Raw genomic sequence first — 23237 nt, 5'->3', positions numbered from 1 at the left:
GGATCACCATTCTGAAGGACTGAACATACAGCCAGCGGTGAAAAGGGCCGACTCAAGTCAAAGCATTTGGTCCAGTCAAAGCCTCTAGATATAAGTGAAAATCTCTGCACTACTTTATGTTGGTCTTTTGCACACAGAAAGTTAGAAACAGTTTCTCTATGATGGTTTTGTTCTTACCGAAATATTATCTCCGTCTCACTTCAGGAGCAAAATATTGGGTAATAAGACACCAAATATATATATATATATATATATATATATTTTTTTTTTTTTTTTTCCACAAACTTGCATTATTATTATTATTATTATTATATCTTTAAAATGGCAGCTATTTGTCCATCTGAAACAAAATGCTCTCTAGAAAACATGCTTGAGAATGCTTAGCAACGTCTTGTTGAGCACACTTCAGCGCCGACGCAGTCCGGTATCAAGTTTCTTTTAAGAAAATGTGTCACTGACATAAAAAACAAAGAAAAAGAAGCGATCGTTAGCATGAAGTTTAATTGGCTTGTCTTCTGTATTCTCTGCTTTACATTCCTGCACAGCATTTTAAAATGGAAAACGGATGACAAAACTCACGCATCATTACAAAACACTTGGGTGATAACACAGAAGTAAAAAACAGCAATATGCTGAAACCTGTTATGCAAGTTTTGGCAGTTATTTTATTTTTTTTAGGAGATACTGAAAAAGACAAACATCTGTTTGGTTCAGACCAAAGTGAACCTGGCAGCTGTTGAAGTGGAAACTTTCAAAGTTCAGCATGCAAGGACTCGACGCTACAGTAAGAGGTTCATGATTTTCTAGCTAAAAACTATCAGATTTAGCACCGCTGCTAAATCACTTTATTTTTTTAAATCACTAAGAAATGTTTTTAGTCGAGTGAATTAAGTGACATGGAGGGTTAAAAGCAGACTTTGCTCCCTTTGTGTTACTAAACTCATCATGTTTGACCTGAGTGATCCCACGCTGGCTTGGCTTCAGCCAGGCTTTCCCAGACACAAACACCTTATGCAGGATTAGTAAACCCAGGATCGTCTTATCAGTCTCCGATTTGAGAAATAATTACAGCTCAGTCATGTTCACACGTGCACCTTAGTTATTAAAACGTTAAGAGAAACATTAAAAGGAGTGAAGTTTCCTCTGGAAATCATGCTGAGATTTTTTTCTTTTTTTCCTACTAACACTGAAGTAAAAAAAAAACAAAAACACCTGGAAGATCAGCGGATGAGGAATCTGGAGCGACGACCGCGTGCAACAATAAAAGTTACAGTGGGAATACTTGTGTGCGTAACGTTCCTAAAGTTCCTTAGTGTTTGTGTGTGAAGACACTTCTCAACAGAAGCGGGTTTAGGTCTTGTATCTACTAACTGAGGCGTGAAACAAATGAAACTCTTAGCTTTGTTTTTTTCCTTTATCATCTTCCATTAGCAGCACAAACAGACTTACAAGCGGTGTGTGTGTATGAGGTTTTGTGAGGTTAAGCTGGTTTGAAATGTGTTTTTATGTTTCACCATTTCTCCTTGAAAGACAGTTTCTCATCGCAGCTCTCCTGAAGCTTTCCTGTCTGGGAGAAGATCCCACATTTCATACAGAGAAATCCGAGTTCAGTCGCATGATAGGCTTCATTGTCTCCTCACAACTTTGCTTTTTTTCCTTTTGTTTGTTTTTACACTTCATTCAAACAGTTCCAGAGTCTCTTCCGTTTCCTCCTGGGTCCTCCATCACTGGGTCCTCTCATACTTGCCCAGTTTCTTTGGCTCCTTGCTGGGCATGCACCAGTCGTCTGCCTCTATGGTGCTCTGGTAGTGCCGCAGGGCTGACTTGTTGAAAACAGGAAGTCTCTCCACCGACTCCGAGGACAGGGCCTGGTCAGAAATGTCAGAGAATAAATAATTACTCTCAGGGTCCAATTTCATAAAATATCAACAATGGCATCCTGGTTACTTCCTAATTTGCTTTGAAATCTGATTATTTTTAGATACCCATTTTAGTTTAGTTTAGTTTAGTTTAGTTTGCATAGTTAAAATACAAATCAAAGACCTTAAGAGGAAAAATAATCATGAAACAGTCCAGGCAAAGGCAACAGCCTCCACCCAAAAGGCATAGAAAAAAAAAGTATAATTCGAACAGCGACACAACAAACACTTGTTCAGTTGATCACAAATTTATGAAATATGATAATACAGAAGAAAATATTTTTGAGGCATACCCGATATCAGTCAGACATTCATCAGATGCAGATCGACTTTGTGTTTTGGTGATTTATTCGAGTACATTTATAGCTTCAAAAGCGTCGCTGTAAACTGATCTGCTCTCACCTTTAAATATATGACAGCTGAAGTGCCGTAGCCCTCCATGGAGTAGAGCTGCAGGTCTCCCTGGAAGTACTTGGCATAAAGGCGAGAGATAGGAAGACCATAACCAAAACCAGCCTGAAAGGTAGAAACGAAACAAAAAAACAAGAAGGTGACTCTTAACAATGTGGCCTGTGCAGATTAAGACGGATTATTCCAACATTACATCTATAAGCTACACCCTGTAAAGATTTCCCAACACAACACCTCCTTACTGCGGCTTCAACCCAAACAACATGTGGCCGACTGCATTCCTTCGCTGCATAATCAGCTGACTTTGCAACTATGTTTGATTATGTAAAACTGTGTCTAGCTTACAGAGCCCTACATATTATTTTTACTTTTATGTGGAGCTCAAAATTAAAGCAAGACTTCTCCAAAACAAAACAGAAAATTTCACTTGAATTTGAAGATTGTAAAAAAATGTTGTTAAAAGCAAGCGCGGGCACATTTAATCTCACCAGCGGAGCGTTTCTAGACATGTCCACGTGGACGGGACTGGGAGCCGTGGTGTACATGTAGCTGAAAAGACGTTCGATCTTCCTCAGGGGGACTCCGCCACCTTTGTCCGACATCTGACATACAGAGACATGAACCGTTTCCATTTGGAGCCATATTTTCTATGCTAAATGTGTGAACAGCACTGGTTTAATAGCTGGTTTTTTACCTTGATAGTGAGGTCCTCAATGCCCAGTGAGACGCGGACTTTAATCGGGGGCAACGACGGGCTCGTCTCGTGTGTCTCTACGGTGGCTCTCATGGCGTTCTGAAAGGAGGAAAAATATTGAGAAACTACAGGGAGAGTTTTTTTTTGTTTTTTTTCCCCGTAGTTCGGGTGACGTACCTTGAAGAGTTCAAACAGCATGTGGTAGAGATGCGAAGGAACATATACGATGTGGATGGGCTGGCCCGAGCTTTTAGCTGGGAGACAATTCACAGCATGCGGCATTGCATAGAGAACAGCACAGATTCACATTTAACTAGATCCCATTTAAATCTTGCACTGTTATATTACATTAACATTTATTCTGCTGGGTGCTCTTTTGCATCAGGTGTTGCAGGTTGGAAGGGACATTTAGGCCTTGCAAAGCACAAAACAAGATCAGACTCTTACTCTATCACAGGTTAGGTATAGTAAAACCTGCTAACAGTCCCAGACGGGATTGCACAAATTTCTTTAGTACCACTTGTTCTGCTCAATCCTAGGATAAAATAGGATTTGTAGCACAAATTTCCCCAACATGTCAAATCAACCACATATTTAAAATGCTAGAATGTGCTGTTTTGTAATAGGACGCTGATATTTGCAACTTATCTAAGTTTTCCAATAGTAACCCTAAAAAAAAATGTTTTAAAAAAATCATTATAAGAGTCTCTGCATGGTTCAAAAGGAGTTCATTTAGATGCTGACTAGTGGTTTTTGTTAGAGTCAGCTGACAGGAAACAGACATCCTGACACTCAGTAACAACACAAAAAAAAAGACAGAGAGAGGGAAAGAGAGAGACAGTGAGGTCTGCAGGAGAAGTCTGAAGAAAACAAAGCTGCATGCTAAAAATAGAAAGTATGTAATGCATTTGACTTACAGTTTACCTCCTTTATCTCCATGTCAGGAGAGGTGAGGTAATACTGCTCACACAGCATCTTGGAGGTCTCATAGGCATCTGCGAAGGGACACGACACCAAACTTTGTTACTGCTTTACCAGAATTTCAAACAACCAAAAACATGGCAGCCTGAGCTAAACGGTGAGCATCGGATCCTCTTGTTTTGTGTCACGGTGACCAGTTCCCACCATATACACCACGATGACACCACTTCCTGCTTAAAGTACGTACTCTCACATTGTGATATAATAATAAGGTCAAACACGGGGTGGTGAAAACAGACCGTTTGTGCGTAGAGACAGCAGGTCAGGATCACTTATTACCTTTTACGACTTCCACCACGTCACAGCTGGGGTCGATGCCGCCGATATGTTTGGGATGGGCTGGATTTACGCTGCCGTCGAAGATTAACGCTACGGGAAACACGAAACAGGCATGTTTAAAACGGCTGATAGTTAAAACTAAACTGTGAGGGAATTAAATGTGAACTTTTTCGCGTTTTGCCACATTAAAACTGCAGACTTTGACACACGTAATTGGGATGTTATGCAACAAGCTCGATACAACACTTGTGAAATGAAAGAAATAGGACCTGTTTTTAAAAAAAAAACAAAAAGAAACACTGAAAAGTGCGGAGTGCATTTTGTGACAAGAGCTGACTCTAGTCCAGTCTAGGCCCATCCGTTACAGGTGGAATCGGTGTACAAAATTTCTGTCGTACAGAATCATAGTTGTCATAGCAACATCAACGTGTTAATGAATGCAAATTTTCATGTCAACAATATGTTTGGTTTTTTTGGATAGACTTTTATTGTACTTTTACTTTGAAATATGCTTTTATTGGTTAAAAGACTAAAGCTCACAAATAATAATGGTTAAATTAAATACATAAAACAAAATATGGTAACAACTTATCTTGATTTACAAAGGCCCCATTACTGACATGAGCTGCTACTTGATGAATGTTAGGATCTGTGTCGATTAACTCACAGTTGTTACAGAGTGCAATACTGACTGTGCTGGTTCATGAGCATGCGTGTGGAGATGCGGCTCATGTAGAAGCGGTCCAGGAAGTACTGGACGTTCTGGTTGGTGACGGGGTCCACGCCGAACGCCTCCTTGAACTCCAGCACACCCTGAGCCATGGTGGGCACCACGTTGTTGTGCCGGTTACGGATGTTCACTAGAGTCTGTGTGAAGCTACGGTTAAGAGAGAATAAAAAGTTAATAACCGAGGGTACATGCTTCCCGTTGGGTTCGGCTCATCAGAAATGATATTTGTTTCATAGACGTTAACATGCTACAACTGAGTCAGTCAAGTATTTGTTTTCATTGGAAACTTGAATTAAAAAAAAAATTAAAAAAAGGTTACGGACCCTTAAAGACTCAACTGCCTGTCATTGCTTTCATTTACTTCCCAGGATTCCTAAACATTTTCATGCCAAAATTCCACATGAATATGATTTCTCAAACTTTGAAATGTAAAAATTCACAACGTGTATATGAAGGTAGATGTTCCCATCTAATGATGGGCATTTAGTGTATAGTTTATCTTTATCAAAATTATGTTTGTACACCCCAGAAAAGTAAAAGTATTGATGGGATTATCTTTTACTATTTTCCTCTTTTGGCTCTGTAAGAAAAGAAATTAATGATATTTTTAATTTTTAATTTATTACAATGTCTGATCTTTTGCACTTCTTGTTCTTAAGTCAATAATTAGGCTATTTTCATGTTTTGATTATTTTAGGGGGAGTTTTTACATTTTAAGGTAAAAATAGGCAGTAGTTCTCAAGCGTTTTTATTATAATTTTTTTCTTTCCACATTCTCTCATTTTGTTAAACTCTCAGTTTTGACTCATTGAAAGGAAACATACCCAAAATGGCGAACCAGTAAGCTTTGCAAAGTACAAAAATTTTAATTATATGTTAATGCTCTGTTAGTAACATCTACATAAAAGCCTAAAAAAAACTGATGACAAAAAAAAAAATCTAAACTACAATCACAAACATGTAGTGAGATGTCTAATACAATGGCTTACTTTTTTAGGACATCCTTATCGTCCGGATCTTTTTCTAAAAAGTCAACAAGCTCCATCAAACTTTGTGAATACCTGTAGGACACGAAAGGAAATAAAAAAAAAAAACAACATAAATACAAGCTGATGTTTTATGAACCGGAGTGACAAACAAAACGGCAGAAGAATATCTAATCTTCTTCAAAACTTTACATATCACACTGAACGGACTTTGCCATTTCCTCATTAACAATATCTGCCTGTCATGTGCAGGACTTCTTGTGCAGGCCAGGAAAACAAGGGGGCCTGAGTGCTGAGCTCACACTCTCTTACAGTCTGTCAGTGCAAAAAAAAAAAAAAAGAAATCTGGGTGAGAGGTGACTCGCTGTGTCACTGACTGCATGTGCTTTCTATGCACTGAGCCTGTCCCTGAAGTCACCTTCAGCTTGTAAAAAAATATGTTTCATGTCCATGCGAACGGGCAGATATCTCTGCTGGAATGGACACAAGTATAACATGAAACATCGAGGTATTTTGGCTTTCAAAGAGAAGCCGCTGAGCTCTTCAGTTATGCAGAAACAACAAAAAAAACTCGACAGAGCATTTAAATGCTTGTATCTGTGGCTCTTACGCTGTTATGTAAACAGTAAAAAACCTGGAGGTAGGATACATGTGTGGAGAGCTGCCCCCAGCTAACGCTTCATGGCGTCCAGTACAAGTACAAACAGTACGCATTTAATTTATTCCACAGTAAGGCTGATTGTCGGCAAACAGAGAATGCTGAGTTGGCGACCAGCAACGATCGCAAACTTTGAAAAGTAACTTCTAACATGAGAATGTATACTTTTTTTATACAGGAAAAACCCTTGCACACACACACACACACACGCATACATCAGTGGTTTTGCACAGCCAAACTGACTTAAAATACCCCCAGACACATGCAGGGATGATCACCTGTTGCTGGAAACTATTATTTTCAGGCATTTCTGGGCCAAACGGCCTCAAACCAAACACTGAAACAAAATGTCATTATGGTCATTTTTGCTACCTATGAGTAGCAAAACAATATTCATTTAAAAATCTGTTCTGTGTCCATAGCAAAACAAAGAAATGCATTATTCACTCTCAAGTTCATTTAAAGGTAAGATTCAAATTTCAAGACTTCTCTAGCATTTTTAGCACGTGGTCTACCATAGCATATTTTTTTTAGATTGATCAGGATTTAAATATGGAAAAAAACAAAAACTGTGATGATGGATGGATGGATGGATGAGTGATGGACAAATGGACGGTGGATTAACAAAAGTACGGCTAGATACTAGAGATCTTCAAAAGAATCTAATCGAAAATAAAGTCTTGAATTACAATTTTTTTCATATGCCATTATTCCACTTTTGTCTAAACTAAGAAAATATTCAGATCAAATTACATTAACAGACACCCAGAATAACAATCCAGTACATAGGAAAACAACTCATCCATCAATATTTAATAGATTTGCTGCAGTTTGAATGTAACCTAATCTTCATGTCTAATTAAAGTGAAGATCATTAAAGCTAAAGATGGTAATAGGTTCGTTACTCTGAAAGGATTAAATGCAAGGAAGATTTTCTGTATGGTGTAACCAGAAGAGGACTTTGGTACTGGAAGGAAAGTTCTGCAATCCCCCATTTGCATGAACTTAGGATAATGGGAACAACCAACTCCTGAGGTTTGGCGACATGTTTTCTGTCCAGCACAGTGAATCTAAAAGAAGTCCAGGTATCCTACCAGCTTGTCAGGAGCTTTACAGATGGAGTGCCAAGAAGCTTGTCGGGGAGGTAATCAATTTCTTTCATGATGTTGGCCAGTCTAACAGGAAGCTCCTGTCGCAGGAACACAAAGGACGTCTTCTCACATGCATTAGCAGAGCCTGTGGTCACATGAGCGACATCAACAACAATTACAACAAAGCAAACTCCTAAACGATAGACTTGTACAAATGAATTATGTTGGTACAAATTATCTGGAAGTCTCCTAGACAATATTGCAGTCTCTGCAGTTATCTGGGCATGACCTGTACTTTGCTAAATTACGACAGTAAGTAACGCCAGTTGCGTATTAGCAGTGTAAATGTATAGTGTGTGTACATGGAGCATATAGCACCACATCAGCCAGGAGCACTTACCAAAGTCAATAAACTGCTTCATTGACAATGGGGAAGGCGAGAACTTGGAAAACCTCTCCACTTGTTTCGGTATCCCAGCTAACGAGCCGTTTTTCAACAAAAACTGAGCGAACCTCATTTTTTCCTCCCCTTCAGTATAGACCCCAAATGCTAGCAGTGTATCAGGGACAAGCCGTCCTTTCTGACTCCAGCACAATCCAGTTCAACGACTATTTTTTAGCTAACTGGGCAATAATTCGGCGTCACACCAGTGAAATCCTTCCCATCATCCTTCCTAGGCCCGCTCATGAGCTCAGCAAGAGTGTTTTTCTCTGGCAGTTTCCTTCCATATTTGCGCCCTCTGAATTCAACTTCTAGCGTTGAGCAGGGGGTATGTTGTTGTCTGCAAGGGGAAGACGTAAGACTGACGTTGAAACTAACCAATCAGCGCTTAGATGTTCTTCAGTGTGGGCGGAGCTCAGCGCCCCTTGGCTGAAACCGAACTGGATGGGCTGTACAGTGACAGACCTCTTTATTATAGCATCACCTACCGACCAGTTATCAAAAATCCCTGTGTTTACAAGTTTTGAGCCACTGCCATCATTTTTTTTTTGTGGCATCAAAAGGATGTTTCTGGCTGCACCCGGAGTTCAAATGAAATAATAAATTGGAAGCAGCCTAGGCTGTAATTAAGTAAACTGCTACATTATACAAAACCTTGTCTCAAGTTTCTTTTTCTCTATAGTAAGGCATATTTTTAAAGCACTAATACTTTGTTCTGATATAATTCTTGTGGGATACAAACAGTCTGTATTTATAAAGCTGTTTTGTTTAACACATTAGGGCATTATAAAGTTAGTTTTTTGCACATGGGTGCATGTCAGATCATATCTTATGATGAAGTTTATGTATTTCGATTTAAAAAGTAAAACTTATATGGACTCATTACATACAGAAGAATAAATAATCAACGGTTTCTGACACACAGCTAATGAAAACCCCAAATTCTGTTCCTCAGAAAATTAGACCAATGAAAACTGTTTTAAATACAGACATGTCATGTCATGGCTATAGCCAGTATTGACATGGTGAAAACTACTGACTTGATTGTGCAGGGAAGAATCACTTACAACGAAGGTAAGATACAAAGTCCATTGTAAACTGTTTTCAGAGTGACATACCCAAGCATATTGAAAGTTGAGTAACAGGAAAAAAAAGTGTGTTGAAGAAATTTGCGCAAATAACAGAGTTATCTTCAACTTTAAGAGGATTGTGACACTAAGTCCACTCCAAGAATCAGGGAGAGATTCAGAAGCAGCAGCAGGAGTTACAACATATGGAAGATCCAGGATATACATGTCTAAATGAAAGCAAATGAAGCTTTATATTTAATCCAATAAAGAAGTGAAAACTCTTTTTTTTTTTTTTTTTTTTTTTTTTAGAAAACCTGCTTGATCAGAATGACTTTTTACAATGAAAGGAAATCTGAAAAAATAACATGCACCAAAATAGAGAAAATTGTTTTCACAGTGGCAAGAGCAACGTTCGTTCTGGTCAGGACATTTCATGCTTCACAGGAAGCATGAAGGAAATGAAACAAAAGATGTTTCCTTGCAGAACTCTCAAGAAATCCTCGTAGGCTCTTCCATCTTCAGCAATTGTATGGCAATATGATAATAGTTCTGGAACACAAACAAAACATGTCTAAGTTAAGTGTTGTCATTTTGAACTTGCAGTCCCAAAAGTTACATTTCTCTGTCCTTGCAATGCATAATGGTCTTAAAACTTTCGAGCAAACTGTCTTGATTTTATGAAGCAGACAAGTATATTTTTACATATATAGTAGTACCCAAGATATTATCTCAAAATGTTATCTCATCATATTTGCAAGATCTCCCTCTAACACGTTTTGTGTCACATTTATTATTTTAAGTAAATATGTAAATAAATAAATAAATAAATAAATAAATAAATAAATAAATAAATAAAGCAGCTCAGACTACATCTTCCCAGTGTTGTAATGGCTCTTCTTCAGGCGGCCTCAAGATGGCGGCGTTGCTGGTGACAGCGCGTCCCCAAGATGAGGAGGAGGAGGGATTTCCTCTCTTCCTCTTCAACATCAGTCCCCTCTTCGCTCCTTCCCGAGGATGTATCGGCGTGCCGTGCACCTGCTACCAGCCTCGCTTCAGTACAATAACCCATTTTAACTTACTCGTTTAATGAGACCAAAACGAAGCATCCTCTGGTACCAGAGAGGCCTTGATACAAAGAGACTGGAAGCCACCTAACAAGAGGATGTGTTGATTTTTTTTTTTTTTAAATCGAGATTCAGCAGTGAGACAGCATCTTTGCCGGTGACACATCATCAGCCCTACAAGTGGATAAGGTATGACAGCATAATACGGCCGTATATGCGACATATTGAAGCTTTTTGTTTATCATTTTTTGCTTATCATCGGAAGTTGTTGTTGTTTTTGTCGACCTCACTATAAATGCTCTCATATTTGCAGGTTTGTGCGAATGTGCACTAATTTCTAGCTAACAGCGTTCAGTGACAAAGCACACAAATGGTTTCATATTCTTTCATATTGTCTCAGTGTATAGTGTAATTCTTAGTACTGCGGTGTAACAAATATATTTACATTTATGCCAACATTCTTTGATACATTTCTACTTATTTATATTACTGACGTTTTGACTTTTTTGCATTGAGCTCCCAATTGTCAGTTTTTGACATTAGGATAAGGTTATGGTTTCACTTGATGCATCCTCAGGGTCTAAGCTCTGTTTAAATATTTGGCTTGATGTTTTTTTTGTAATTGTTTTGATACATTTTAATCCATCCTCTCAGTTTTCTGGGGGGGTGGAGGGGTTGTAAGGACATGTGTCTGACACACCCAGCTGTGAACAGTTAGACTTGCTTTCTGAAGAGAAGCTCTTCTTCTGTGGTGTGTCATTTATTAGGGCGCGACATATAAAGCAACTGCATACTGTTTCAGTGTCATTTGTGGTTCATTGATCCTCAAAGCCCTCCAGGACACCATGTCGGACAAGAGTGACCTGAAGGCAGAGCTGGAGCGCAAAAAGCAGCGCCTCGCCCAGATCAGGGAGGAGAAGAAAAGGAAGGAGGAGGAGAGGAAGAAGAAAGAGGTAAAGAAAAATAGTACATGGATTTATGTTATGCTTTTTGTCAGGCTGGAGCAACATGAAAAACGGCAGGAGCCGGTGAAGTTGTGAAAAATGTATCCCATAAATCTTTGAAAAAAAAAAGAAAAATAAAACACCCTTGAGTTCTCCCTCTATGTGTTTCCCTGGGTGGAGAAGTCGGACAGCCAGCAGAAAACAGAGGTGACGCCAGAAGATTCAGACTTGGACCGCAAGCGCAGGGAGACCGAGGCCCTGCTACAGAGTATCGGCATCTCCCCCGAACCTCCCCTAGGTACATCGTATTCTGTTTTACAAACAAAACATTTATAAACAATCCTTCATTTTTAATTAAGTTCTAATGAAAAATTAAATGTGCAGGTCCGTGCTTATATTGTTTTGTTCATCCAGATCTCATTCCCACTGCTAAAAAAACGAGGCTTTGAATCCTCCTAGAAGTGTCCATCAACTCCTTAAAGAGTGCTGTTCTCTAGTGGTCCAGGATTGTAACAACACCTTAAACTCCTCTAAAGTGGGTCGCTATTTAAAAAAACTACATTTTTTCAGCTCTAGTTATTTATAAGTCGTGTGAAACAACAGATTGATGAGAAGCAAAGCAGAAATCCTGCACTGCACCTGGGTCTCTGTTCGCTTTATTTGCTATATGTTTTTGCTCTGACAAAATCCTGTGCTGTGTCTTAATACAAGCTTTAAAAACAAGGTGGCTTTTGTTACGTTTTCCTCCAGTTCCTACACCCGTGTCCCCCTCTAAATCGGTGAGCACTCCCAGTGAGACGGGAAGTCAAGATTCAGCTGAGGGAGGGGGAGCAGGCAGGTAGGCAAACGTTTCTCACCCAGAGTTCAAAGCCAGATGTTCTTCTTTTTAAAAATGAATACAGTGAATGGCATTTGTAGGAACAATGTTTTTGATGCTTTTGTAAGAGATAGGAGACTTAAGGACTGCTGTTTGAAGTGTAAAGGCTTCATAAAAGACATTTGATCTAAAAATGGCAATCACTTCAATGAGGTCTTGACGGTTCACAGAAATATTTCTGTTTTTTTTTTCTTGATATTTGCACAACAGATTTAGGTAAGGATGGTTCCACCAACGGTGAGGTTTCTTCATTGTGTATAAATGTGATATTGGTGTCTTTTTTTTTATCACAGTACTTTGTGTTTTGATGACCACTGTCTAGTCTTTTGTACATCTGAGACGTTTGCTTTTGTGGAAAGTCTCAAAAGAGAAGTCACAGAGACAGACTAGCAGACACAGTTCCCCTGCAAAACTGTTCATTACCAAGACTTTTGGTAAGACACTGTAAATCTTTGAGAAAGCAACATTTCAGCCAATTTTTAAAAATAAATTTTTTGCTTTTATTGTGCCTCACTGGGCCCGAGTGTTTTTTTTTTTTTTTCATATAAAGGCAACACAAAAATTCAGTGAGATGTGATTTACCGTTATGTGTCATGTATGCTCTAGCCACTGCAGCATGTTATGTATGTTAATTGCAGAGAAGTGGTGCGGTCGGTAGTCCTGACGTCAGAGTGTTCTGGTGGAAAAAAAAAAAGAAAAAAAGTGTGGTCATCAAGTGCTTTCCATTTGCTTACTGTGAGGTCGATGTGTGAGTGACGCCTTCGGGATCATTAGTGATTCATCGTTCGGTATGGCCAGCGGTGGCGTTGGGGGTTGAAGACGTTGAGAAAGTTAAGCTTTAAGTTTCCAGGAGATTCAAAATGCTCTTTTTGCTAAGTCATTCATTCGTGTCAGTTTCTATCAATTTGGTGAATTGAAGACGACTTTCCCCCTCCAATTCCACCTTGGATGACGACATGCCAATTTGAGCTTCTCCATTTGTGGTTGTGTATGTGTGTGTGTGTGTGTCCTTCGTAGGTCAGGTTTCTCTAAAAACAAGCCCCAAGCACAGAGCTCAAGGTAAGCATTTTCATGTCAAACCCAGGAAACCCCTTCCTTAACTTTCTGTGGCTGAGGTCCGACTCACAACAGAAAGGCTTCCACAGTATTGTCTTTCGACTTGATTTAAAAGACCAACAGAGTGCTGTGTCCCGCCCTTCTCCTCCCCGCTCCTCTCTTGTCTTGTCTTAAGCCCTGAAACGTCTCCTCTCTCACACGAGCCGAGCCGCAGAGGTCATTTCAGTTTCAGCAAAGGTGACAGTGTTGCTTAAAGTTGTCACCTGTGCCACAGCTAAAACAGCCAGCCTGTCAAGCCGAAGGAATCCCATTGATTGGCACTCTTTGTTTCAGAGCTGTGTTGACACATGCTGAATGTGTGACGGGTCTGTTTTCCGTTCAGAAATGTATCATCAGGAGGTCTGGTGTGTTATCCTTTTACAGCTGGTGGGTTTCAGTTGAGAAACGCTTTGACTTTCCCCATAACTGATTGGTTGTGTTGCCAAAGCAGCAGAGGAATGCAGCCAGTGAGCTCAGCACTTTTCACTCACTGTTTGTCCGATTCGCTGATTGTGCAAGGCATTTTCAATGCCTTATTTAGCTTTTAATTATTTGTTCTTGCTGGTCCCATTTACTCTATTACATCCAGTGCCTTGCAAAATCCTTCATAGCCCTTTAACTTTTTTTACATTTTCAAGTTGCTGCTGCAAAACTCAATACATTTTTTGGGGAGGGATTTTATTTGCCAGACCGGGGGTCTGCAACCTGTAGCTCCGGAGCTACAAGCAGCTCTTTGGACTTTCGACTTTAAAATCTTAGCTAAATATTATAATGAACTAAGTAATGTTTTTAAATGTTTATATATTAACAAATGCATGTTTTAGTAGGTTTTCCTTTTTTTTGTCATAAAGAAATTGCATTAAACAACACTAAAATTAACATTTATAGTAATTTTTCCTGTCATTCGATTGGAAACTATGTTTTCTTTTTACATGGTACAATCAATATCCTATAGAAGAAAATATATTCGTCCTATTTTTGTAAAGTTTTAATTTGTTTTAAAATATAAAAATATAAATAAAATTGGGGTTCTTTAAAAAATAACAACAACACACTTCCTACAGTAAGTGTTTCTTCATTTTTTTCAAAAACTTTATTTAACATTTGGGACTCTGTAGGAGTTTTACTTAGCCAGACTGCGGGCAAAAAAATGGCTCTTTGGGTTTTAAGGTCACAGACTCCACTGCATTCCTCTGGACTCTCAACCCTTCTGGTAAACATGTTGGTGATGACAGCATGTTTTTCTGTCAAAGAGGATGGGAAGACAGATGAATCCAAATGAATCCAAATGCATGCCATGCTTTATAGGTTAGACCAGTAAAAAAAAAAAAAATGGGGAAAAACGTGTTTTTCGTGTTTTTCATTCACACTTATACACTGTTTTTTGCGTTGGTCTATCAATATGATCCTAACAAAAATATTTCTTGGTTGTAACATGAAAAAAGTTAAAACGTTTATGGGTGGACATGCTACTGCAAGGTGCTGGTCATTTTTTTTTTGCTTTTGCAGACTTTGCTGTTATATATTTAAAAAGAAAAAAAGAAAAAAAATAAGAAAGTGCAGGAGAGAAAAGTGCAAGCTCTTAATAAGTGTGCGTGCTCTCATTTATGTGGGAATTAGAGAAAAAAGGTGGACTTAAATATCTCCAAAAGTAAAAGTTTTTTTTTTTTGTCCATTTAAATGAAAATAACTTAGATTAAATAAAGGAATATCCAGATTTCATGGATTTTCCAAATTTTAATTTGTTCTTCCTTTTAAATCAAAGAAAAACCTCACAGCATAAAAGCAGAGATCTTCAATGATGCATAATGAAAGACAGTACAATGTCTCATTACAGGAGACATTTTACTCCAACATGCAGTGTATGTGAGTGTACATGTGGTGTGTGTGTAGGTCCTTCATAAATCTGCCCTGGTGACTGCAAGATGTTTGTAACCATTCGTGTTCTCTCTTGCTCCCTCTGTTGGTGACATTAGGACACTGCAATGGGACACAGACCCCTCTGTGCTGCAGCTGCAGGCTGATTCTGAGCTTGGGTACATCTTTCTCATCTCACGCTTTAAAAAAAAACAAATAGATTAGAAATTGACACAAGACAGTTTGGGATTTATTTACAATATAATTACAGTCATTAAAATGATTTTGCTCTCATGCAGGCGCAAGATGCAGAGGCTCGGGGCCTCTAAGATCATACAGGTTGACTTCCTTCCCAAAGAGGTGGTCTCTTACAGCAAGGAGACACAAACACCTGTCAACACCCACCTCTCTGAAGGTATTTATTTATATATGTTCTGAAATATCAATTCCATATTCAGTAAGACGTCTTCACTAAGAAACTAAGCTACTGCTTAGGCTTAGGTTTATGCTCTTGACTTTGCTGTTAAGTAGAATAAGGCTGGTTTTTAAATAATGTCTACATGTCATACATACGTAAATATATACACTTGTACATGTACCTTAGTATATGTCAGATGAAGTCTCTTGATATACTAATTGCACGTCTTAAACAGAAATTTGCTGTTAAGTGTAAACGCCGCTGCGATTTTATTTGGAGTTGATGCCAGTAAAAAAAATAACAGTTTTCCTGTTTTGAGTGCATGGTTTGAGTCTGTAGAGAGCACGAGACCACATGTGCATCCATGCGAAAATGTGCATATTTGGGTCCCTGCGAGTGGGCGTTTGCATGTGTGCAGAGCTGTGGCTACTAAACACATCCATATGGCCAAAATCTGAGCTTTACTCCCGTGTCGGAACAGGAAGAACATCCGTGATTTTAGGCGTAAAGGTTTGAAGCTTTTTTTGTTTTTTTTTCTGGACCTAAACTGGTATTTTGGATCAAGGACGGTTGGAGTCGCTCCATGCAATTAGGCATTTTGTTTTCTCTGCCAGTGGTTAATGCTGATATTTTGCGTGGAAATGTTCTCTTGACATGCTGGAAGGCCAATAGAAAGAATTCTTCTCAAATCTGCTCACACACACATATCCACACACACACACACACACGCACACACACACACACACACACACTCTCCCTATCGTTTTCTCTATCTCCCCTTCTCTCGCTGCCAAGACAGCTGGCAGCCATGTGACTGTAAAGGGTTGTACTTCCTGCTTCCTGTCATTATAATAGATGGTCTGCTGTTGATTCCTCTGCCCCCCCCCCCCTCACTCCCACCTCCACCCCTTTAACCGGCAACCACCGAGCACATACACACGTCTGTCCTGATCTGCATCCTAATGGCCTGCTGCAGCTCCCCTCATTTCCTCGGCAGCCCCAGGAATAGATCACATATTCAACAAGTGCACGTGCGCCGACTCATGCTTACACACGTGCTAACGTATGTTGCGCAGCGGAATCACAATCCGTCGCTCTCGGTCACATTTGCTTACACATACGAGGGCTTGACAAACAAATAATACCTGACGCTTTGATGCAGTCTAACAAGCGGGTTTATCTGAGTCAGGTAGTCGGCGCTGGCGTAAAAACAAACCCGCTCTGTGACCGGTAAACGCCTGCAGCGATGCTTTGTGTCTTTTTTTATTTAGATGCATTTGTTCTCGGTCACCGTGAGGTTTCAGGAGGTCTGAGTGTGTCTGTGTGCATGTAAGCCTGCATGCATGAGAACATCTGGGAACCAGAGCAGAATTATGGTGGTCTTCTGGGAGGTGACCCTGGTCTCAGCAGCCCCTTTCTTTTGCAGACTACCACAAAGCTTGTGTGTCTAGAGGAAAAGGAAAAAAGAAAAAGAAAAGAGAGACGGTAGCACCTGCCTGCCTGCTTCTCTGGCTGTTTGTTTGTTCAGGTCTGTTCCCTTTTTTTGGAGGGATCATGAACCCAGCTTACGAAACGTCTTGGCTTATGGTTACAGATGGATTTTTTTTTGTGCTTGAGCTACAAATTTTAGCTTGACCCTCAGGTGGGCTACATTTGAGATTGCGATATTGTGCGGATATAAGATCTTTAATGAAATGGTTAAGTTTTTATGCTTGACCGATCCTGATCGGTGACGTTAGCGCTTTCTGATCACACACGTCGTGCTTTACAACAATACTCCGGAGTGTTGACGGTGTTAAGTCCATTTTCAGCATTTCTGAGGTGTTTAAAGCAGCTATGTGAAGCTTCTGGATCAGTGGTGTCCAAACTTTTAACCTAAGAAAACCAAAATCATCAAATCAAAAGTATTTTCTTATCTTCTTGAAAAGCTAAACGTATTTAATTAACTGTGATTATGTTTGACTTGGTCAACAATGACGCACTATTTAAATGACATGGACAAGCTAGTCTGATTCTTTGTTAGAAAAGAAAATGGATCTGCAAATCTTTGTAAATCAGAAAACGTAATAGGAAGTTACATGTTTGTCGTAATAAAATAAAGGAATATAGTCTTCAACTTTTTTTGGGGGGTTGCCCCAAGAAGCTGAACATGTTGGAGGAAAGTTGATGGACTAGAAAATGTCTAGAGTTTTCTCAGTGTTTGGGTATTACCCTGACTAACCCTGATAAAGTATGGGGCTACTAAATTTACTGGAAATTCACACAGAGACTGCTGTTAGTAACGGCAACCACACTAATTACACTAATCACTAGTAAAAGGCGCTAAGACAGTTTAAAAATGTCAAGTCTGTAACCTGCTGTCTTTGTTTTGTGATAATTGTTACATCTTGTTTAACTGCAGCGTTATTTAACACTGACTGCTCTCTGCCACACACAGGGTTTGGCCTCACCGATAAAGATATTTGGTCATAGAAATCTGCTTTAAGCCTCCTTACAGTCACACTAAATGAATGAAGTATTTTAAAATCTTACCCATAATAGTAAATCTGAGCTTTTTTCTCACAAAAGACACAGTAGTGATGTATTTAAAAACAAGTGTATTGAGCTAAATTTCATAGCTTGAGATGTTACGTTTAGTATATTTTTAGGTGTGCGAAAAAGTACCTATAATCCTGTATAAATTCCTTTAACATCAGAAATGTTACTTTATTTCTACATTTCCATGGATCTAGATAGCTCTGTAAGTTTGGGTTATTCTGCGGTCCAGTTTTCCATTTACTACCTTTCTGCCATCTTTCTGCTTTTTGTTATTGTCGTGCGGTCTTTCAACAAATACATTTTGGACCTTTTGAACTCTCACCTTACTCAATCCTCAAAAGATTTATAATCCTATACTCTAAGATTTCACTACAGTTTAAACTAATCCACAAAATAAGTGACAGGTTTCTCCCTCTTGAACTTCTCACCTGTTGTGTTCTCATATTTGCCCTCATGTTGTGGTGGCTGTTTTGTGTTTGTGTGTTTTATTCACTGTGCAGCTGGAACCCTGGAGGCAGTGGCATTAAACTAGATTTGATCTGCGTTTTGTTTTTTTAAAGCTCCTATAAAGTTTGTTAGATAGACTAAAAGCTTAACAAGCTGATGATGAAGATTTTTATGGCTGCTACCAGTTTGCTGTCTTGATATTGTGATGGGTTGCAGTATTTCCCGGTTTCCTTTTGAAAGTCCTCTGATTAGTCTATAACCAGTTTATATTGTGCGACGCAATCAGATTAAGTCCAGTCACGGTTGGCTCCGACTATTAACTTCTGTTTTCAGCCGTATGAATGGACACAGTTGTTGTCGGACATGGATGAGTATGACTGGATGGTGGAGAAATTAATAAAAGACTAGCATTGTGTGTTACGGTAACTGGAATCAGTAGGGTCAAGCTAAGGTTACTGCACTGTGGACATTGTTGTTTAAGGATTTTATTGGCTGACCCAATCAAACCAAATCTTGAGTTACTTTTGTCCTGGCCACTTCTTGAAATGCTAAACCACATTGATAAAGTAAGATTAATGGCAGAAAATGTAAACCATTGATTCTTCACTTAATTCTAAAATTTGAAAAATGTGTTTTATTTTTTTTCTCTTGGTCGAAATGCACCAAAAATGTACCAAACATTGATATATGCTGAACCGTGATTTTTGTACTGTTACATATGCATGTAATACACAAACTTGTAAGATTAGTTTACAAATAGATAAATATCACTTTTGACAGTTTGGCCAGGACTGGAAACCACACACCATCATCACATTTGTAAGTCAAACCTGAGTCTACAAATGACGGCCCGAGGTCCACATCCGGGACGCGAGCCGTCTATTTTTGGACTCCCATGCTGCCTGTTTGCTTTCTGCAGTTTGCGATCAGATCAGATCCTGAACCGGAAAACACGATGGATAATGACCCGATCCGGATTTTCCAGGTCTAAAAATCAACCGCTGCGTAACTTTTGATGCAACAAGTTAGTTGTGAATTATTTTCACTGGGTGGAGCGCTTAACAGATGCTCAATAGCTCTTGTGAAAGAAGTCAGTGAAAGCGGAGGAAATGACAAAAACGAACAAAATACTGAAAGGTGGTAAAAGGTGAAGATAAATGTTGTCAGAGTTTAAGTAGAGAACTGGCAGAGAGAAACTAATACAGGAGGTGTGGTAAAAGATTACACTGAAAAAAGTGGCTCTGATACTGTAGCAGTAATTGCTAGCAGTGAACCAGAAAGGGGGCCATTACAGATGAAACTCTTTTTGTATATGTGTATAATTAGATAACGCGATGTTGGAAAACCCCCTTCTTGGGGTTAAAAGGTTAACGGTTCAAGAGTTTACATATTGTTTGTGCGTCTGTATCTAAAAATGTGTGCCTGTGACTTTTTCCTTCGCTTCAGTTTGCAATATTTTCTGGCCCATTGGCTTTTCGGTCTCTGTACAGCTCAAGTGTGACGTTGGTCAGAACTTCACCCTATAAATATGTTTCTTGCAAAAGGAGGCTTTCTAACTAAATTTAGTGGGGCGTGAATAAAGAAAACCCCAAAACAAGCAAACACCATGGCCTGGCATCGGTCTGAAAAGAAACAGTTACATTCATCAAGATAGCCGAGTACTCATACGTGAGCATTCAGACAGATGTTAACACTTAAGTCTTGCTAAAGGACACTGGAATAAATATTCACTGACGAAACAACAAAAACGTTCTTATATAAAAACCGACATATGGCTGTTCATATGTTTTAGAATGATTAAAGTGCAGCAGCTTATTCATTTATGCTCTGATTTTGAAACTTAAAATTAAGTTCTTTATCTGTTTATGCACTTTTCAAATCATTTAAATGTTTGCTACATTAGGTTTATGTTGTTTGTGAGTGACAAACATTCAGAAATCCATAGAATAAAAAATGTTAAAAGGGAATATTTGTACAAGAAAAAGTTCTGAGAGCAGCCATTGTCCTCATCATCAACCAGTTCAGCTCGAGCTTCGCTGTAGCGTCCATCATGGACTGTGGATCATCCGAGTCAATTTGAATATGCCTTTTATGTGATCCTTGTTGTAATAATCTCTTCCCTATTTTGTACTTCTCGTCACAAGCCAGTTCAGACTGGATGAAATCAGAATCCAAATTCTGGAGTTTCAGGCTCAAAATCAAGATCGGTGCAAAAATCACTTATTTAACAAGCTTCAAATCCCCGTAAAACTAATGTTTTTTGTGTGCTGGTGTTGGCCGTTTGGTGCTATTCTCTACATCTTATCAGCTGAGTGCAACGTTCATCACGTATAAATATATTTTAATTGTTTATACATCGCTTTTTATTTTAGGAAACTTGTGAAATCCTGAAATGGAAATTCATATTTTTCACTTTCTCCATTCTTATTCTACAGCAGATAAAAAGGAAACGCACGTATGGGGGGAGCATATGTTGTTATACATAAATGGGATTAATCTTGTAAGGACAATGTTTACAATCAGTGTTTACACAAATAAGACTGAATGTACAGAAGTACATGGAAAGATGATCATAATAGACGACCAAATCTAAAAATCAACACTTTAGACTCGAGAGAGAAAAAATAAAGGCCTGATCAGTGCAAGTGCCATACTTTCGCAAAACATACTATTTATACATATTTTAAAAGAATGCAAATAAACTAAGACATTCTTTGCATTATTTCAGCTGCATAATTTCCTATCTGAACTGTTATGCATTCAAATAGCAGAGAATACTGCATGTAACTTACTAACTTTATCTGAAACTCAAATTACCCACTGGTTATTGGGCCGTCCCCTACAGCCGTTGACAGAAGAATACAGTTTATAGGAGTGTATTCTGCCTCGTCAACCACATGCATGTCCGTGTGCGTGCGCGCGTGTGTGTGTAGGGGTGTGTATTTTGTTCTGTGCGCATGTGTGCCCGGCCGCATATGGAAGTACTTGTCTCATACCTCTTGTTGTTGTCCCAGTCAGACAACAGACTGAACTGACCAGAAGGGGTGTGAGCGTGTCGAAAGTCTAGAGAAAATCACCAATGAGGAAAAAAAAAAAAAAACCCCGTAGTGGAAGAATTTGTCTTTTCATGTTTGCTGATGTGTCTTTTTATAGAGCTATCGCCTCGGGGTAGCTTTTTCTTGTAATTCTGCTGGAGCGGGTGTGTGTACACGTTCGTGCTCTCGCAGTCCTACTTCTCAGATTCAGAGCCAGCTTTTCGCATTACAGTGGATGTGACGTTTTCCCTCGCAGAAGACTCGTAATTGTCTCTTTTGGGGTTTGGTTTCATCTCCACCGCTCTCCACAGGGCTCAGGCTTCACTCCTGTTTCACTTACAAAAATTGATCTGGGGTCCAAAGCGGTTTGAGTCGGAATGATCAAGGCTGTTAAAACACACAAGAATCCGGCACGATGGGGAGAAAAGAAGCCTTTCGCAGCGCCTGAGGTATTGCAAGCAAGTCACAGATGATTGCAATTTTCCACTATGACCACTGTATAATGAGGTACATGAACCCTGTCTATACCCCCTACCTTATGCCTTCTCTCTCTCCAGTAACATGACTATCACCCGAAATAGTATTTGTCATCTGATGAGTACCTGAGATGAGTTGAAATGCAGTTTCAGGTTTCTATTTTTCTGTCTTTCAGTCCTCTCATGTTCTTGGTTTTGCAGTGCTCTGGTCTTGACTTTTTGACTTTGGGGCCCCACCCTGTCCCCCTCGTACTGTCTTTTTCCACCCATATAAAACAACTGTGGGTTTCTAACGTTTGCCTGGGTGGTCTCTCTTCTTACACCAGAGAAAAGAAAAAAAATCTGTGGATCCCGGGGGTGGGGGGGTTTCATTTGATATGGTTCAGGACTGCAGCTAGCCTTCAGCTTATAGCTTAACTTTAATCGGTTGTTTTGTTTGAGAACTTTATGGACAGTTTCACCCCTTGTATTGTATACATTCTACATTTTGTATTTTAACCAAAAAATAAAAAAATCGAAATAAATAACAATAATCTGTTTGTATTTGATCTTTAGTCAAAAGTTATTTGCTTTCTTAAAAATAAACTTGCCACTTATCGCTATTAAACACATGGTATCGTTATAGTGAGTTTACAGCCTCATTAGGCTCAGTAGTCTTGATGTTCCTCAACTCGCCAGCAGGGAGCACTCTTGGCACATGTTGCTTTTCTTTTCTCAGCTCTCACCAACCTGAAATTACAGCGTCTTAACCAGATTTTTTTTTCTTTCTTGAAATTGAATGAAATAATCCCACTCCAAACTCTTACAGTAATAAACTCCTAATCTCTTTTAGGATATATATTATTTCTCTAACATAGCTGCTTTATGAATCATAAACTCTATTGAAGCATCTGTAAATAGTTTTGTCTATTTTAGCACAACCTGGAAAATCTTGACCAGCTTCTATGAGATACTTTTGTCCCGTAACCATAAAACTAAATGAAACACCAATGGGGAAGCGTGGACCACCGGTCGATGTCTTAGCCACACAGATAGAGACGCAAATAATAAGTTAGTAGGTGCCACATAATTTCATTGTTTGTTTGTTTGTTTTCATAGGACATTCTCTGTCTTTTGATTCATCCCCTTGGCTCTCTCGCTCTGACTGGGTTTTTGACAGTTTGGAAAGTTTGAAGTCATGGGTTTTAATCAGGGCCCTGCGGTGGGACTCGGAGCATGGCACGGC

At 39.2% G+C, this 23237-nt stretch overlaps 2 protein-coding genes across 9 annotated transcripts in view; one reads left to right on the top strand and one right to left on the bottom strand.

The window, feature by feature from the left end:
* Positions 1-482: 482 nt before the first annotated feature.
* pdk4 (pyruvate dehydrogenase kinase, isozyme 4) lies at positions 483-8555 on the bottom strand. Of its 3 annotated transcripts, XM_008402010.3 has the most exons (11): positions 8150-8551; positions 7753-7894; positions 6004-6075; positions 4977-5161; positions 4285-4374; positions 3942-4019; positions 3202-3278; positions 3025-3123; positions 2819-2932; positions 2322-2435; positions 483-1868 (listed from the first exon to the last, which is right to left on the bottom strand). In XM_008402010.3, the coding sequence occupies exons 1-11, from the start codon at positions 8265-8267 to the stop codon at positions 1725-1727; spliced, it is 1233 nt and encodes a 410-aa protein (XP_008400232.1). In that variant the 5' UTR covers positions 8268-8551; the 3' UTR covers positions 483-1724. The 3 variants fall into 3 exon arrangements, with proteins under 3 accessions (XP_008400232.1, XP_081469004.1, XP_008400233.1); XM_081612878.1 differs by lacking the exons at positions 483-1868; positions 2322-2435; positions 2819-2932; positions 3025-3123; positions 3202-3278 and adding an exon at positions 3285-3809 and having other exon boundaries at positions 8150-8554; XM_008402011.3 differs by lacking the exons at positions 483-1868; positions 2322-2435; positions 2819-2932; ... (1 more) ...; positions 3202-3278; positions 3942-4019 and having other exon boundaries at positions 4952-5161; positions 8150-8555.
* Positions 8556-10160: 1605 nt separating this feature from the next.
* dync1i1a (dynein cytoplasmic 1 intermediate chain 1a) overlaps positions 10161-23237 on the top strand; it is a 59287-nt gene continuing 46210 nt past the window's right edge. Inside the window, exons 1-7 of one of the 6 annotated variants that reach the window (XM_081612286.1) lie at positions 10161-10514; positions 11165-11278; positions 11450-11567; positions 12020-12107; positions 13164-13205; positions 15218-15277; positions 15398-15513. In XM_081612286.1, the coding sequence (XP_081468412.1) occupies positions 11171-11278; positions 11450-11567; positions 12020-12107; positions 13164-13205; positions 15218-15277; positions 15398-15513 (532 nt within the window). In that variant the 5' untranslated portion in view covers positions 10161-10514; positions 11165-11170. Of the gene's footprint in view, positions 10515-11156; positions 11279-11449; positions 11568-12019; positions 12108-13163; positions 13206-13603; positions 13629-15217; positions 15278-15397; positions 15514-23237 lie in introns of those variants that run through there. The other 5 variants (XM_081612287.1, XM_081612285.1, XM_008421716.3 and 2 more) reach the window with 5 other exon arrangements.

Source organism: Poecilia reticulata, chromosome 11 (genome assembly GCF_904066995.2).
Source record: "Poecilia reticulata chromosome 11, P_reticulata-male-v2, whole genome shotgun sequence".
In the NCBI taxonomy this organism is placed as follows: domain Eukaryota; kingdom Metazoa; phylum Chordata; class Actinopteri; order Cyprinodontiformes; family Poeciliidae; genus Poecilia; species Poecilia reticulata.
The sequence above is the reverse complement of the archived record's forward strand: the minus strand, read 5'-3'. Positions and strand labels throughout refer to the sequence as shown.